The sequence below is a fragment of the Pogoniulus pusillus genome, chromosome 41 (assembly GCF_015220805.1).
Source record: "Pogoniulus pusillus isolate bPogPus1 chromosome 41, bPogPus1.pri, whole genome shotgun sequence".
Classification (NCBI taxonomy): Eukaryota; Metazoa; Chordata; class Aves; order Piciformes; family Lybiidae; genus Pogoniulus; species Pogoniulus pusillus.
Genome location: NC_087304.1, coordinates 6,062,139 through 6,077,688, shown reverse-complemented (window position 1 = coordinate 6,077,688; position 15,550 = coordinate 6,062,139). Strand labels below are relative to the sequence as shown.

The 15,550-nt window shown below is 56.6% G+C and overlaps 1 protein-coding gene and 1 non-coding gene across 4 annotated transcripts; one reads left to right on the top strand and one right to left on the bottom strand.

The window, feature by feature from the left end:
* Positions 1-679: 679 nt before the first annotated feature.
* On the bottom strand, positions 680-786 carry LOC135192343 (U6 spliceosomal RNA). Its single transcript, XR_010308971.1, has one exon. It is a non-coding gene; the product is annotated as a U6 spliceosomal RNA (small nuclear RNA).
* Positions 787-1,113: 327 nt separating this feature from the next.
* On the top strand, positions 1,114-15,421 carry MED16 (mediator complex subunit 16). 3 transcript variants are annotated; one of them, XM_064174937.1, is made up of 15 exons: positions 1,114-1,213; positions 1,643-1,823; positions 2,209-2,316; positions 3,008-3,177; positions 3,992-4,423; positions 6,732-6,837; positions 8,175-8,330; positions 9,191-9,402; positions 10,381-10,587; positions 11,190-11,400; positions 11,598-11,731; positions 12,700-12,892; positions 13,137-13,353; positions 14,207-14,290; positions 14,749-15,421. In XM_064174937.1, the coding sequence occupies exons 2-15, from the start codon at positions 1,688-1,690 to the stop codon at positions 14,873-14,875; spliced, it is 2,493 nt and encodes an 830-aa protein (XP_064031007.1). In that variant the 5' UTR covers positions 1,114-1,213; positions 1,643-1,687; the 3' UTR covers positions 14,876-15,421. The 3 variants fall into 3 exon arrangements, with proteins under 3 accessions (XP_064031007.1, XP_064031009.1, XP_064031008.1); XM_064174939.1 differs by lacking the exon at positions 1,114-1,213 and adding an exon at positions 1,286-1,309; XM_064174938.1 differs by lacking the exon at positions 1,114-1,213 and adding an exon at positions 1,386-1,478.
* The last annotated feature ends 129 nt before the right edge of the window (positions 15,422-15,550 follow it).

Below are 15,550 nucleotides of genomic sequence, written 5' to 3'. Positions count from 1 at the left end.
GCTATTTATTTACAGCTGGCACAATATACAAGCAGATAGTTACAGTCTATACAGTTATAGACAGAAATAGACGAGGTAAAAGGGAACACAGAAACACAACTCCCCTCCCAGAAACCTGAGTCCCCAGGAGGGGCTCTCAACTGCCCCTGCACCTCCCCCTTGCCCCTCTCAACCTTACCCCAGTCCTAAGGAAGAATAGAGGTTCAGCCAAGAGGTTAAGAAGCAAAGGTGGAGTGGAAGGTGAGGTTAGGGAGATGCAGCTCAGTCAGAAGCTCAGGACAGAGTGCCAGAAGAAATGGCGAGAGTGTTAGCTAATGTTTTCCTTTCTTCTTCAGCAGGACTCTGAGGGGAGCAGACATCCCCATTGTTATCCTTTCACAGCCTATGAGCTAGTTCTTCTCACCAAAACATTCTACTCTGCTTCAAACTAGCACAGGGAGGGTGTCAGAAAGACCGGGGAGGTGTCGGGCTGGTCCCCACACTGTGGGATGCATCGCACATCTGTGCCTCACCCATCCACAACCTTTCCCTTGGGCTGATGCGCACCTGGGGCTGAGCCTGACCGCAGCGGGGGGTTCGGCACCCTCAGCCCCTCCACGGCGAATGTGTCGGCAGGAAGAGGGGACAGAAAAAAGACTTTGCCCGTCCCCAGGGGGGAAGTGCGTGGGGTTGGGTAGCAAAAAATATGGAACGCTTCACGAATTTGCGTGTCATCCTTGCGCAGGGGCCATGCTAATCTTCTCTGTATCGTTCCAATTTTAGTATATGTGCTGCCGAAGCGAGCACAAGCCCGGGTGTACCTCGAGAGGTATTTAACGGGCTAGATCTTAACAGCTGGTAGAATAGGGTAATTTGTTTTCTCGCCCTAAATAGCGATCTACACCATTCCCCCATAGAATTCCTGATCTATTCTCCCAGTTTTTAATTTCCCTTCCAAAGATTTCCGAAGTTTCTCTTTATATTGGCTGTCTTCGCCCCGTGGAATTCTGGGTAGAGCGCCATGCAAATTACTGCCGCTGCCTGGCGCAGTCTCTGCCCTCCCACTGAAGGCCCCCGGGCTGGGGTGTGGGCAGCGCTGCCTGAGCGCAGGGCGAAGGACGCAGGCGGGCGGCGGGCAGGCTGAGGGGGCGGGGCGGGGTCCTCGCTGTCGGCGGGAGGCGGTTCCGGCTCCGGCCCCGGCCCGGTGCGTGCGGCGGCTCCCGGTTCCGGCCCGGTGAGTGCGGCAGTTCCCGCCCCGCTGGGATCGCCCGGGAGGGGCCGGGCCAGAGCGGGCTTGATCTCCCCTCCCTGCACCGCCGCCGCCGGTGGGGTTGGTATCCCGGTGGGGTTGGTATCCCGGTGGGGTTGGTATCCCGGGGGGTAGCTCCCTTCGAACGCCGCAGCGGGGCCGTGCCCCCGCGGCAGGCCTGGCTGCCCTCGCCGTGAGGGTCGCTGTCAAGCCGCGCTGCGCTCCGGTCCCCGCCGCGGGAGCTCTCCTGGTACGGGGTTTGTCTTCGCCCGCATCCCGGGGGTGGTTGTGCTCCCCGAGGGCTGCGGTCGCCGTTCGTCCCCTGGGTGCTAGGGGGCTGCTTCCCGCCTGGGTACCGGGTCTCCGGTGTGACCGGGGCTGTGACATGTGCGATGGGCTCTGTTTTGCTTCCAGAGGGAGGCGATCTCGCCGCTTCCCCCTCGGCGGGGCCCCGGGGCCATGGACCTGGCCTACGTGTGTGAGTGGGAGAAGAAGCCCAAGAGCAACCACTGCCCCTCCATCCCCCTGGTGTGTGCCTGGTCCTGCAGGAACCTCATTGCCTTCACCACAGACCTCAAAAATGAGGAGGAAAAAGGTAGGAGGAGGCTCAGGAACACTTTCTGGAACCTCAGAGTGTGTTTTGGCAAGTTCTGCTGTCAGGAGCTGCTGGGCCAGGGGACCTGGGCACTGCTTCCACCCAGGCATAGCTCCCCTGCAGTAACCAGCAGAGGAAATTTGGCCTCTTTCTGCTTCCATGTGGTGAAATGTTCTGTGCTGAGGAGCAGTTCTCACTCTGCTAGACCAGGCAAGCCCTGTGCTGGTGTGTGGTGCTCACCACAGTTGCCAAGGGCAGTCATTGCCCTTCCCAAAACTCGATGGAGAAGATTTTGTGCCTTGGCCTGCCTCAGCTGAGGCTCTCTGGGTTTGGGAGCCCCAGCTGGGTGCTGAGGGACAGTGACTTTGCTTCTCTTTTTGGGTAGATCTCACCCACATGGTCCATATCATTGACACTGAGCACCCATGGGATGTCTACTCTGTGAACTCTGGCCATGCTGAAGTCATCACCTGCTTGGAGTGGGACCAGTCAGGTGAGGTGGATCCCTTCTTGTTCCCCACCTGTCCTGCTGCTCATGTGCACATGTCCACAGAATCCTACACTTGTTTGGGTTGGAGGAGGCAGCTCTGAGACCATCAGCCTAACACCACCCTGGCCACTGAACCATGTCCCCAAGTGCCATGGCCACAGGGTTTCTTCAGCACCTCCAAGGATGGGGACTCCACCACCTCCCTGGGCAGCCTCTGCCAATTCCTGACCACTCTTGCAGTAAAGAAGCTTTTCCTCATCTCCAGCCTAACCCTGCCCTGGCACAATTTTAGGCCATTTCCTCCTGTCTAAGAAGAGCCCAACCCCACCTCACTGCCACCTCCTCTCAGGGAGCTGTAGAGAGCAATGAGGTCTCCCTCAGCCTCCTCTTCTCCAGGCTAAACACCCTCAGCTCCCTCAGCTGCTCCTCCCCAGCCCTCTTCTCCAGACCCTTCCCCAGCTTTGTTGCCCTGTTCTGGACACACTTTAGCCCCTCAATGCCTTTCTTGAAGTGAGAAGCCCAAAACTGAGCCCAGGATTCTGAAAGTTCCCTGACACACAGAGCTCCTGGTGGAGAGGGAGTTTGTCCATCCCTTCACAGCCGCGAGCTGAGCGCCTCCGCTCAGGCTGTGCTGGCTTGGTTTGGTTGCTTGGCTGATTGCTTTCTTTCTACCCTCTGGCACCGTTGTTCACAGGCTCCAGGCTGCTGTCAGCAGATGCAGATGGGCACATCAAGTGCTGGAGCATGGCTGACCACTTGGCCAACAGCTGGGAGAACACCGTGGGCAGCCTGGTGGAGGGGGACCCGGTGGTGGCCCTGTCCTGGCTGCACAACGGCGTGAAGCTGGCCCTGCACGTGGAAAAGGTTTGTCCCAGCTCTGTGAGGAACCTGCTCAGGGACCTGGCCTGGGCCAGCAGAGGACTTTGGGAAGCTCCTCTCTGAGTTCCTCTTGGCTCCACCTTTGCTCTGTGACCTTGGACAAGTCAAGGAGGGGAATTTTTTTTCCAGTCAGATTTTTGCTTCCTGTTGGATTCCAGCAGGGGTTGGAAGCTTCCTTGCTTGTGATGCTTTAAATGTGGCTCTTGTCCTGGGTGTTTTCATTTTCCTGGGCTGTCAAAGGGTGATAAAAATCTTTCTTTGCCTACCAGTGAGGAACTCAAGAAAAAAAAATGTTTGAGATCCTGAGGTTTGATCCAGGGATTTTTGAGAATGGGAGCCATGTGTGGGTGGAGATAAGCTGCTTGTTTGGAGATGTGTCTAATTCTGTCAGGCTCAGACACAGCAGCTCTGCCAAGCAGAACTTGCTTCCTTGGGTGGTTTGAAATGTTAACTCTTGGAGTGGCCCACAGAGAAGTCATTCCAGAGCTAAGGATAGGGAGGACTCAAGGCATGGGGATGTGAGGGGTTGGTGTCAGAGCTGGATTTGGCTGCGGAAGGGGAGGAGAAGGGTGAGATGTCTGTGCTCCAGGTCTGTGCTCTGAGCCTGGGCTGCTCTGGGAGCTTTGCTGCAGGGCTGCTGTGCCCCTGCAGCTGCTCCAGGGTGGTGGAGCAGAGCTGGGCTGGAAGCTTGGTGCCCTTCCTCTTGGTTGGCTCTGGAGCGCTGCGGTGACGTCTCGGGGAGTGCTCCCAGCGGGGATCCGGCTCAAGCCTCTCTGTGTCCCTGACCTCTCTTTTGCAGTCTGGAGCCTCAAACTTCGGTGAGAAGTTTTCCAGGGTCAAGTTCTCTCCATCCCTCACCCTGTTTGGTGGGAAGCCCATGGAGGGCTGGATCGCTGTCACCATCAGCGGGCTGGTGACTGTGTCCCTCCTCAAGCCCAACGGGCAGGTGCTGACCTCTACCGAGAGCCTCTGCCGCCTGCGCTGCCGCGTGGCCTTGGCTGACGTCGCCTTCACCGGAGGGGGCAACATCGTGGTGGCCACGTCGGATGGCAGCAGCACCTCCCCTGTCCAGTTCTACAAGGTCTGTGTCAGTGTAGTGAACGAGAAGTGCAAGATTGACACTGAAATCCTGCCCTCCCTCTTCATGCGCTGCACCACCGACCCTGCCCGCAAGGACAAGTACCCAGCAATCACCCACCTCAAGTTCCTGGCCCGGGACATGTCAGAGCAGGTGAGCAGCTGCTCTTCAGACAAGTAGGAGTTAGTGAGTGGCAAGGAGGTAGCTGTTTGAGCCACTTTTGGCTTCCCCCTGTGACTCTGGAGGTGGACGATGGTTGTCCTGCAGTGCCCTTTGTGCTCGCAGCTGCTGGTCCTGGTGGTGCTGCTGGTTCAAGCAGGCTGCACTGCCTAGGATCCAAGAGAGGGAGGGATTGGAAGGGCCCTCCAGAAATCACCCAGGGGCTTCACTGTGAGGTGATGGCCAAGGCCAGCGAAAGAGGACAGAGGTTGTGCAAGGGAAGAATCATCACAGAATCATAGAATGGTAAAGGTGGGAAGCGACCTCCAGAGATCATCCAGTCCAGCCCCACTGCCAAAGCAGCATCACCCAGGGCAGGGCACACAGGAATGCATCCAAGTGGGGCTTGAAAGTCTCCAGAGAGGAAGACTCCACAACCTCTCTGGGTAGCCTGCTCCAGGCCTCCAGCACTCTCACACCAAAGAAGTTTCTCCTCGTGTTGAGGTTGAACCTCCTGGGTTCCAGCTTGTTCCCAGTGCTCTTTACCCTGTTACTGGGTACCACTGAAAAGAGAGTGGCCCCTTCCTGACACCCACCCCTCAGATATTTACAGACCTCAGATCCCCTCTCAGCCTTCTCAAGACTAAACACTCCACTTACCCACCCTGGGGCTGCAGTTCTTGGAAGAGCAGCTGGAAAAGCCTCATCCCTGCTTTATCCTGCTGGTGCTTTGCTCTGCTTATCTTCTGGATCTGGCAGCAGTTGAGCTCTGCTGGGCAGACTGGGAGGGTCTGGGATGTGAAGTCTTTGATCTTCAGGTCTTGGCTTCAAAGCAGCCCCTTTGCAGAGCACTCAGAGCTCTTGATCTGCCTGACTTCATTTAGCAGCTTAACTCCATTTGCCAGGGGACTGGCAGTGTGGTTCTGGGAAGCAGAGGGATCCAGTGGGGCCAAACCTCTGCTCTGGACGGGAGCAAGCAGTTGGTAGGAGAATGCAATGCTTGCTCTGGCTCCAAAGTCACTTCCACAGGCTCACAGGATATTAGGGGATGGAAGGGACCCAAAGAGATCATCGAGTCCACCCCTGCTGCCAGAGCAGGACCACACAGTCTAGCACAGATCAGAGGAACACATCCAGACAAGCCTTGAAAGTCTCCAGGGAAGGAGACTCCACAACCTCTCTGGGCAGCCTGTGCCAGGGCTCTGGGACCTTTCCAGCCAAGTTGCCCCTTGTGCTGAGTTGGAACCTGCTGTGCTGCAGCTTCCATCCATTGCTGCTTGTCCTATCTCAGGGAGCAGTGAGCAGAGTCTGTCCCCCTCTCCTGACCCCCAGCTATTGATAAATATTGATTCAATCCCCTCTCAGTCTTCTCCAGACTAAGCAGCCCCAAGGCCCTCAGCCTCTCCTCCCCAGGCACTGCTCCAGTCCCCTCATCATCCTCAGAGCCCTCCCTTGGACTCTCCCCAGCAGTTTCTGTCCCTCTGCAACTGGGGAGCCCAGAACTGAAGGCAGTGCTCAAGATGAGGTCTCAGCAGTGCAGAGCAGAGGGGGAGGAGAACCTCCCTGCATCTGCTGAACACTTCTTAATACACCCCAGGATCCCATTGGCCTTCTTGGCCCCCAGGGCTCATTGCTGTGCCATGGATGTTCTCCCCCAGCACTCCCAGGTCTGCTCTCCTTGGGGCTACTCTCCAGCAGTCACCTCCCAGCCTGGCCTGCTGCAGTTTATTCTTCCTCCCCAGCTGCAGGACTCTGCACTTGTCCTTGAACCTCATTTGTTCCTCTGTGCCCAGCTCTGTCTGTGCAGCCCTCAGCTGTATCAGCCAAGCCTCCCAGTTTGGTGTCAGCAGCAAACTTGCTGAGCTGACTCTGTCCTCTCATCAGCATCACTGATAAAGGGCAGCTTAGGAGGTCCCTTTTGGAGGTCCCTTCCAGCCCAGACTATTCTGTGATGCTGTGAAGGGGTGTCCTGACCCAGGGCCTTGCCTCTATCCCCTCATCAATGTCATTGAAGAAGATGTTGAACAGGACTGGACCCAACACTGATCCTTCCTTTCTGCTCTTCCCTTTGTGTTTAGTTTGTGGTGAGCAGCATCAGCAGGTCAGAGGCCTTTGAGAGCTGGGATGGTGATGAGGAGAGGCCCAGGCTGTGTGCAGCAGGTGCAGTACTCTGCTTTTGGCTGGTGTGGGAGCACAAAGTAGTAGAGAGAAGGACCCTCAAAGCAAAGGAGAGAGGGATAAAGTGTTCCCTGTGGGAGAGGTTGTGCACATGGTCTCACTGTGGTGGTGTTTTGGTCTGCAGGTGTTGCTTTGTGCTTCCAACCAGAACAGCAGCATCGTGGAGTGCTGGTCTCTGAGGAAGGAGGGTCTGCCAGTCAACAACATCTTCCAGCAGATCTCCCCCGTGGGTGAGTTTCTGCAGCAGCTCCTCTTGGAAAGGAGCTCCTGGCCTAAGTGGAAGTGCAGAGCAGGTTCTCAGCTCCATTATCCCCTGTGGGGGATTACCCAGGCTCCTGTATTTACTTTTCAGGTGTTCTCAGCCTCATGCTCTGTTGCAGCTGTTTGCATCTCAGGCAGTGCATGGAAGGTTTCCAGGAAGCAATTTCCTTGTTGCTTTCACTCAATAAAAGACATTCTCTGTGTGGTGCAGTGCAGTTGCTGCTCCTGCTGAGAGCTGGGCAAAGGGAAGAGGCTGTGGAGCAGAGCTGCCTCCATCAGCTCCTCCACTCTGCCTGTGTCTTACACCTGGGTTCTTAGAGCTGTTGAGGTTGGAAGAGACCTTTGAGCTCATCCAGTCCAACCACTCACCCAGAACTCACAGCCCCCCCTCTGCTGCTGAACCACCTCCCTCAGCACCACATCCATGCAGCTTTCAAACCCCTCCAGGGATGGTGACTCCACCACCCTGGGCAGCCTGTGCCAGTGCCTGAGAGCCTTTGCTGGGAAGAAATCTTTTGTAATGCCCAACCTGAGCCTCCCCTGGCACAACTTGAGGCTGTTTCCTCTTCTTCTGTCACTTGTTGCAAGTGAGAAGAGACCAACCCCAGCCTGGCTCCAACCTCCACTTGGGAAGTTGTAGAGGGCAGTGAGGTCTCCTCTCAGCCTCCTCTTCTGAAGACTAAACAAGCCCAGCTCCCTCAGCTGCTCCTCACAGGACTTGTGTGCAAGGCCCTTCACCAGCCTGGTTGCCTTTCTTACCAGGTACAACCAACCCAAATAACTGCTCCTTGTTCCACTACAACATAAAAGAATTTCTCTACAATGAGGATTTATTTTTTCCAGTCCCTCCAGCAGAACTTTCCACCAAAAGCAAAACAAAGTCACTGTTTGTACAGTCCAGAAGGCAAATTACCTGCATGGCCTTCGAGGTCCCTTCCAGCTCAAACCATTCTGTGAGCTGATGAAATTCTTGGCAGTGAGGGTGGGGAAATGCTGGAACAGGTTGTGCAGGAAGAGTCTGGATACCACCTCCTTGCCCTGGAGGTGTTCAAAGCTAGGCTGGATGAAGCCTTGAGCAACCTGTGCTGGTGGGAGGTGTCCCTGCCTATGGCAGGGGGGTTGGAACTGGCTGAGCTTTGAGGTCTCTTCCAACCCATTCCATGAATGCAGGAATCTCTTGGTCCGGTTGAACAAAGCTTTGGGCTGTAGTCCTACAGAGCTGAGGGGGTGCTGGGCAGGAACTGGGGGAGCTGTTTTAGGATCTCTTTGGGGAGAGCTGTCTCATTTATTTCTTCACTTTTCAAAGTGGGAGACAAGCAGCCTATGATCCTGAAATGGAGAATTCTCTCTGCCACCAACGACCTGGATCGGGTCTCGGCCGTGGCGCTGCCCAAGCTGCCAATCTCCCTCACCAACACTGACCTGAAGGTGGCAAATGATACCAAGTTCTTCCCTGGCCTAGGTAAGGAACTTCTCTTGCTTTTCTCCTAAATATGTAGTTTTTGCCTGATACTTTCCCTTCTTCATCTCCTAAACTGTAGCTGAATCATAGAACAGTTTAGGTTGGAAGGGAGCTCAAAGCTCAGCCAGTTCCAACCCCACCACCATAGGCAGGGACACCTCCCACTAGAACAGGTTGCTCAGGGCCTCATCCAGCCTGGTGCTGAACACCTCCAGGGAGGCTGTGGAGCACAGAAGCACAGAATGGGATCTTTGATCACATTTTGTGCTTCTGTGCTCCACAACCTCCCTGGACAAACCTGTTCCAGTCTCTCACCACCTATCTTCCTAACATCCAGTTTCAATCTTCCCTCTGCCATTTCAAACCCATTCCTCCTCCTCCTGTCATTACAAGACCTTGTCAGTAGTTCCTCCCCAGCCCTCCTGTAGGCTTCCTTCATGTACTGGAAGATCACAGAATCGTTTGGGTTGGAAAAGCTCTCAAAGCTCCAACCAGCAACTCAACCCCAGCATGGCCACAAGTGCCAAGGCCACACCTTTCTTGACCACCTCCAGGTGATGAGGACTCTACCACCTCCCTGGGCAGCCTCTGCCAGTGCCTGGCCAATGTGAAGTGCAGGTTCACACATCTCATTGAAGTCATTCAGATGTTAATCTGAAGCAGGGATGTGAAACCATGAGAAATGCTGCCAGGGACACCTTCAAAGACACCTTTGGAGCCAGTCCAGAGGAGGCCATGAAGATGCTCAAAGGGCTGGAGCAGCTTTCTGCTGCCACCTGGGCAGAGGCTCCTCTGGGAGAGGTCTGGGCCGTGCCAGGAGGAGTCACAATGCTCAGCTTCAGTTGTCTTCTCTTCCCCAGGCCTGGCCTTGGCCTTCCACGATGGCAGTGTGCACATCGTGCACCGCCTGTCCCTGCAGATGATGGCTGTGTTCTATGGCTCCTCCTCCCAGCGCCCCGGGGACGAGCAGGCCATCAAAAGGCAGCGAACCGCCGGCCCCCTGGTGCACTTCAAAGCCATGCAGCTCTCCTGGACCTCCCTGGCCTTGGCTGGCATTGACAGCCACGGGAAGGTAGGGTGCTTGGGGATGGGGCTGGGGAGGTGAGCTCCTCTCATCCAGGCTCTGCCAAAGTAGTGATGGAGCACTCAGGGTCTGTGGCAGAATCCCCTCCGTGTCAGGTGTGGAATCCTCCCTCCCCCCACCCACAGCCGGGCACAGAACCCCTGCCCAGTCAGGCACAGAATCCCCCCCTGCCCCCCCAAGTTTGGCTTAGAATCCCCCCCCAAGTTGGGTGCAGAGCCCCCCACAATCAGGCACAGAATCCCCACAGTCACAGGGGCTGGAATGGACCTCCAAAGCTCATCCAGTCCAACTCCCCTGCCAGAGCAGGATCGTCCACACCACATCACACAGCAACACCTCCAGGTGGGGTTTGGCTGTCTCCAGAGAGGCAGACTCCACACACCCCCCGGGCAGCCTGTGCCAGGCTCTGTCACCCTCACAGTGACAAAATTCCTCCTCATGGTTCAATGAAACTTCCTCTGCCTCAGCTTCCACCCAGTGCCCCTTGGGCTGTCCTCGGGCATCGCCCAGCAGGGCCTGGCTGCAGCGCTGTGATCCCTGTTAAAGCAGGGGTGGGTCCCACTGCTGCAGTGTCACTGCAGCTGGCCCTGTTAAAGCAGGGGTGGGTCCCACTGCTGCAGTGTCACTGCAGCTGGCCCTGTTAAAGCAGGGGTGGGTCCCACTGCTGCAGTGTCACTGCAGCTGGCCCTGTTAAAGCAGGGGTGGGTCCCACTGCTGCAGTGTCACTGCAGCTGGCCCTGTTAATGCAGGGGTGGGTCCCACTGCTGCAGTGACACTGCAGCTGGCCCTGTTAAAGCAGGGGTGGGTCCCACTGCTGCAGTGTCACTGCAGCTGGCCCTGTTAAAGCAGGGGTGGGTCCCACTGCTGCAATGTCACTGCAGCTGGCCCTGTGTTGAGCTGTAGCTCTGGGAAACGTTTTCAAGGCCACTTCTTGATGCAGGTCTTGCTTTTGCCTCCTCCCTCCAGCTGAGCATGCTCCGCATCTCCCCCTCCATGGGCCACGTGCTGGACATGAACATGTCCCTCCGCCACTTGCTGTTCCTCCTGGAGTACTGCATGGTGACTGGCTATGACTGGTGGGACATCCTGCTCCACGTCCAGCCCAACATGGTCCAGAACCTGGTGGAGAAGCTGCATGAGGAGTACATGCGGCAGAATGCAGCCCTGCAGCAGGTCAGCAGGAGCCTGTGCAGAGGGTGGGCACCTGGGGAGGGTCCCAGGGGCTGGGAGGAGGGAGATGTAGTTGCCAGTGCTCAGAGGACAGCTCATAGCCACCTGGCTCTGCTGTCTCTCTGTGAACAGCACTTCTTTAAGGGTGGGGAGGCACTGGAACAGGTTGCCCGAGGAGGTTGTGGATGCCTCCTCCCTGCCTTGGAGGTGTTCAGGGCTGGGTTGGATGAGGCCTTGAGCAGCCTGGGCTGGTGGGAGGGGTCACTGCCCATGGCAGGGGGGTTAGAACTGGATGACCTTGAAGGTCCCTTCCAACCCAACCTATTCTGTGATGCTTGGGGTGAGGAGAGCCTCCACCTGAGCAGGGTTTGTGTTCACCTGTGGAAGCTTCTGCTGAGCTGTAAAGCCTTTGGCAGAGGTCCTGGGAGCAGCAGCCCTGTCTGAGAGGCGCAGAGCAATGCTGACGTGCAGGGAGCAGCTGTGCAGCTGTGCAGCAGTCCTGTCCTTCACCTGGCAGAGCTGGAGAGCAGAGAACAGAGCAGCTCTAATGAGCTCCTTCTGATTCTGCCTTCTCTGCTGCCTCCCTCCTGCTGTGCCTCCATCAGGTCCTCTCCACCCGCATCGTGGCCATGAAGGCTTCCCTCTGCAAGCTCTCCTCCAGCACCATAGCTCGGGTCTGTGACTACCATGCCAAGCTCTTCCTCATTGCCATCAGCTGCACCTTGAAGTCCCTGCTCCGCCCACACTTCCTGAACACCCCAGACAAGAGCCCTGGGGACAGACTCACCGAGATCTGCTCCAAGATCACAGACATAGGTAGTGACTGCTCAGAGCCTCTGCCCCTGTGCTTTGTCCTGGCCCCCTCTCCTTTTGGATTGAGATGAAAAATGGTCTCCTGCTAACTTCCCTGGCTTGAGTAAGAGGAGGGTGACTCCTCTCAGCACTGTAGGGACAGGGGGTGAAGGCTGAATTCATCTTCCTCCTCAGCCAGGAGTTGCCTTCCTCTGTTTCAGACATTGACAAGGTGATGATTAACCTGAAAACAGAAGAGTTTGTGCTGGAGATGACCACACTGCAGTCCCTGCAGCAACTCATCCAGTGGGTGGGAGACTTTGTGCTCTACCTGCTGGCCAGCCTCCCTAACCAGGTGAGAACCTGGCCCTGGAGAGCACGTGGAGAGGAGGGAAAACCACCTGGAGGTGGTGTTCAGGTGGCTTTAGCCAAGCCCTGCAGCACTCCTGTGCTCTGTTGTTGAGGGGAAGAGTGTTACAAAGAGCAGAAACACAACTATGTGCTGGGCTGCATCAACAGGAGTGTGGCCAGCAGGTCAAGGGAGGTGATGCTGCCCCTCTGCTCTTCTGAGACCTCACCTGAGTGCTGTGACCAGCTCTGGAGCCCCCACCACGAGGACCTGGGTCTGTTGGAGTGGGTCCATAGGAGGCTACAAAGATGATTGAAGGGCTGGAGAGCCTTTCCCATGAGGACAGGCTGAGTGAACTGGAGAAGAGAAGGCTCCAGGGAGACCTTAGAGCAGCTTTCCAGTACCTGAAGTGGCTCCAAGAGAGCTGGGGAGGGACTTTTGACAAGGATGAGGGTAATGGCTTTGAGCTGGGAAAGAGGAAAGTGAGACAGGAGATGAGGAAGAAATTCTTGGAAGTGAGGGTGGGGAGAGGCTGGCACAGGTTGCCCAGGGAGGTTGTGGAACACAGATCAAAGATCCCATTCTGTTCTTCTGTGCTCCACAACCTCCCTGGATGTGTGTTCAAGGCCAGGCTGGATGAGGCCTTGAGAGCACCGTGGGCTGGTGGGAGGTGTTCCTGCCCATGCCAAGGGGTTTGGAACTGGATGAGCTTTAAGATCCCTTCCAACTCCAGCCAAGTTGTCCTTTCTGTTTCCCTCACTTTGAAGAAGGGACCTCAGCAACTGCTTGGACTCATTTCAACCCTCAGCCAATTTCTGTGTTGCCTCTGCCCTCCGGCGCCATCCTCTGGCACTGGCACTGCGAGGCTGTGCCCTGCTCAAGCAGAGGAGCTGGCTGCAAACAGCCTGGTGGCTCTGGCAGGTTGTGTCACCCTCAATCTGTGGGGTTTTGGGGTTTTTTCCCTCCTTCCCCAGGGCTCCCCAGTTCGACCAGGACACAGCTTCCTGCGGGATGGAGCATCCCTGGGCATGTTCAGGGAGCTGATGGTGGTGATCCGTATCTGGGGGCTGTTGAAGCCAAGCTGCCTGCCTGTCTACACAGCAACCTCTGACACCCAGGACAGCATGTCCCTGCTCTTCAGGCTGCTGACTAAGCTCTGGCTCTGCTGTAAGTGTTTGCCAGTTTCCCCTGAGCAAAAGAATCCTTCCCTAGTGGGGAAGGAGTAATTGCAAGGAGGAGTAGCTTGTGAGTGGGTCTGTGATGTTCAGAAAGGGCAGGAGCAGCTGCCAGGGCCATTGTGCTCTGAGCTGCGTTGGAGGCTGGGGGAGGAGGGAAGCACTCCCAGCTCTCTTCATCTCTCAAGGAGGAGTTCAAGGATCATGCTGGTTTCTCTGCTTCACTTTCCACACAGGTCGTGAAGAAAATCACATCACAGAGCCTGATGATACCCTGATAGATGAGTGCTGCCTCCTGCCCAGCCAGCTGCTCATTCCCAACATTGACTGGTTGCCCATCAACGATGGCATCATCAGCAAGCTGCAGAACAAGCAGCTGGTCAGGCTTCAGTTTGGAAAGGCTCCTGGGCTCGTGGGCCACACTGTCTCTTCCCAGTTTGATGCCTTTGTCAGGTACAGAGACCTGAAATGCATAGATGCAGTGGTGAGGAGAGGGTGTCTGGGGGGCTTTGGGGTCTCTGCATGGGTGCAGTGGTGAGAGGAGGGTGTCTGAGGGGCTTTGAAGTCTCTTTGCCTAAGTGCAGTGGTGAGAAGAGGGTGTCTGGGGGGCTTTCAGGTCTCTGCATAGGTGCAGTGGTGAGAAGAAGGTGTCTGGGGGGCTTTGGGGTCTCTGCATGGGTGCAGTGGTGAGAAGAGGATGTCTGGGGGGCTTTGAAGTCTCTGCCTAGATGCAGTGGTGAGAAGAGGATGTCTGGGGGGCTTTGAAGTCTCTGCCTAGATGCAGTGGTGAGAGGAGGGTGTCTGGGGGGCTTTGAAGTCTCTCTGCCTAGATGCAGTGGTGAGAGGAGGGTGTCTGGGGGGCTTTGAAGTCTCTGCCTAGATGCAGTGGTGAGAAGAGGATGTCTGGGGGGCTTTCAGGTCTCTGCCTAGGTGGAGTGGTATGAAGAGGGTGTCTGGGGGGTGCTTTGGGGTCTCTTTGCAGCTCTAGGGTCAGTGGGTTTGGGATCCCAGCAGGCTTTGGCTCATCCATTTGCTGCTGTGCTCCAGGAGCAGCTTGTCCTCTCTGCTTGATTTCACTCCTTAGCTTGCAGTGGGCTGGAAGCTGAAAGGGTTGAAAGGAGATGGCAAATGGAGGGGAAAGAGCAGGCTGAGATTCCTGTCAGCATGGCCTCCAATCCCGTGGCACTCAGAGGCCTGAGCAGTCCAAAGCTGTCGTGTGTTGGCCACTGGAAGGCTGCTCATGGTCCTGGAGACAGCTTTTGGAGAGCAATCTTCTGGACAAGTTCCTCTTCTCCTTCCTGTGCAGGGCACCAGGACAGCCCAAAATCGATCACCTGAGGCGGCTGCATTTGGGAGCTTACCCAACAGAGGAGTGCAAGTCGTGTACCAGGTGAGCAGAGGGCTTGGGCACAGCTCCAGCTGCAGCTGCTGCTCTTCTCCTTCAGTCTCTGCTCCCCATGCCAGCTGCTGTCCCAGTTCCTGTTGGTGCTGTCTGCAGGAGGGAATGCGTTCGGTGTGTGGCCCTGCCGCTGGAAGAGAGCTGCTCCTGTGGTGTTTGAGGACCTGCCCTGGAAGGTGCTAAGGGAGCAGGCCCTCAAATAAACCAGGAGCTGGGAGAGGGAGATCATCACAGGGCCCATGGTGCCGTTTTGGCAGGGGGATTGGCACTGCCTGATCCTTGTGATCCCTTCCAACCCTGCCTGATTCTATGGTTTTAGTGCTCACAAACACCACCTGCAGCTGGCAGAGGCTGATGTCCTCCTCGGATTCTCTCTCCCTGTGGCATCCACATCTCAGCAGCACCACCTCTTGCCCTGGGCCTGGCTGCAGCTCTCTGTTCCCTTCCAGGTGTGGCTGTGTCACGATGCTGAAGTCTCCCAACAAGGTGACAGCAGTGAAGCAGTGGGAGCAGCGCTGGATCAAGAACTGCCTCTGCGGGGGGCTCTGGAGGAGGATGCCTCTCAGCTACTCCTGAGGGGTTTCCCCAGCAGCTGCTCAGTCTTTGCTTCTTGGAGGTGTTTGGGACACATGGGGCAGCATCGTGCTGTGAGACAGTGCCTGCTGCTTCACTGAGCTTTCTGCTTCCTCAGGATGGGATGGAGCTGCACTTCCTTACAGGGGACAGCTGGAAAGGAATGCCAGAAATTTCCCAGCTGGAGTCAGCTGAGGCCAAGAGCCTGGGAGGAGAGAGCTCTGCTGTGCTGGTGGCAGCTGTGAGCCCTCACAGGGACAGGAGGCCGTTGGGGCTGAGCAGAGTCCCCAGTGAACAGGGAGAAAACACCTCAGTGCCTTGGGCTCATCCTCAGCGAGCAGCAGCGTGGGGAGGGCAGCCCTGGGCTGGTCGCTGCCCCTCCCCCTGCACTTCTCCATCCCTTGAGGGACCTTGCTGGGAGGTGTCTGTCTGTCCTGCCTGTGAATGGAGCGAGGTCTGCTCCCCCTGGAGCAGCGCAGTGGCTGCCTGGAGCAGAGCTTTCACTGGCCCCAGCAGCTCTGGTTGTAAATAAAAGCTCCGTTAATTTCCTCCAGAGTGTTTGGTCTCTCTCCAGAAGGTCAGCATGGGGCTCGGGTGGGGCTTCTTGGTCGTGCTGGTGGGGCCAGGATGCACTGACAGGAGAGAAGCTGCTGGAAGCTTCTTGGAGCTGTTGCTCTG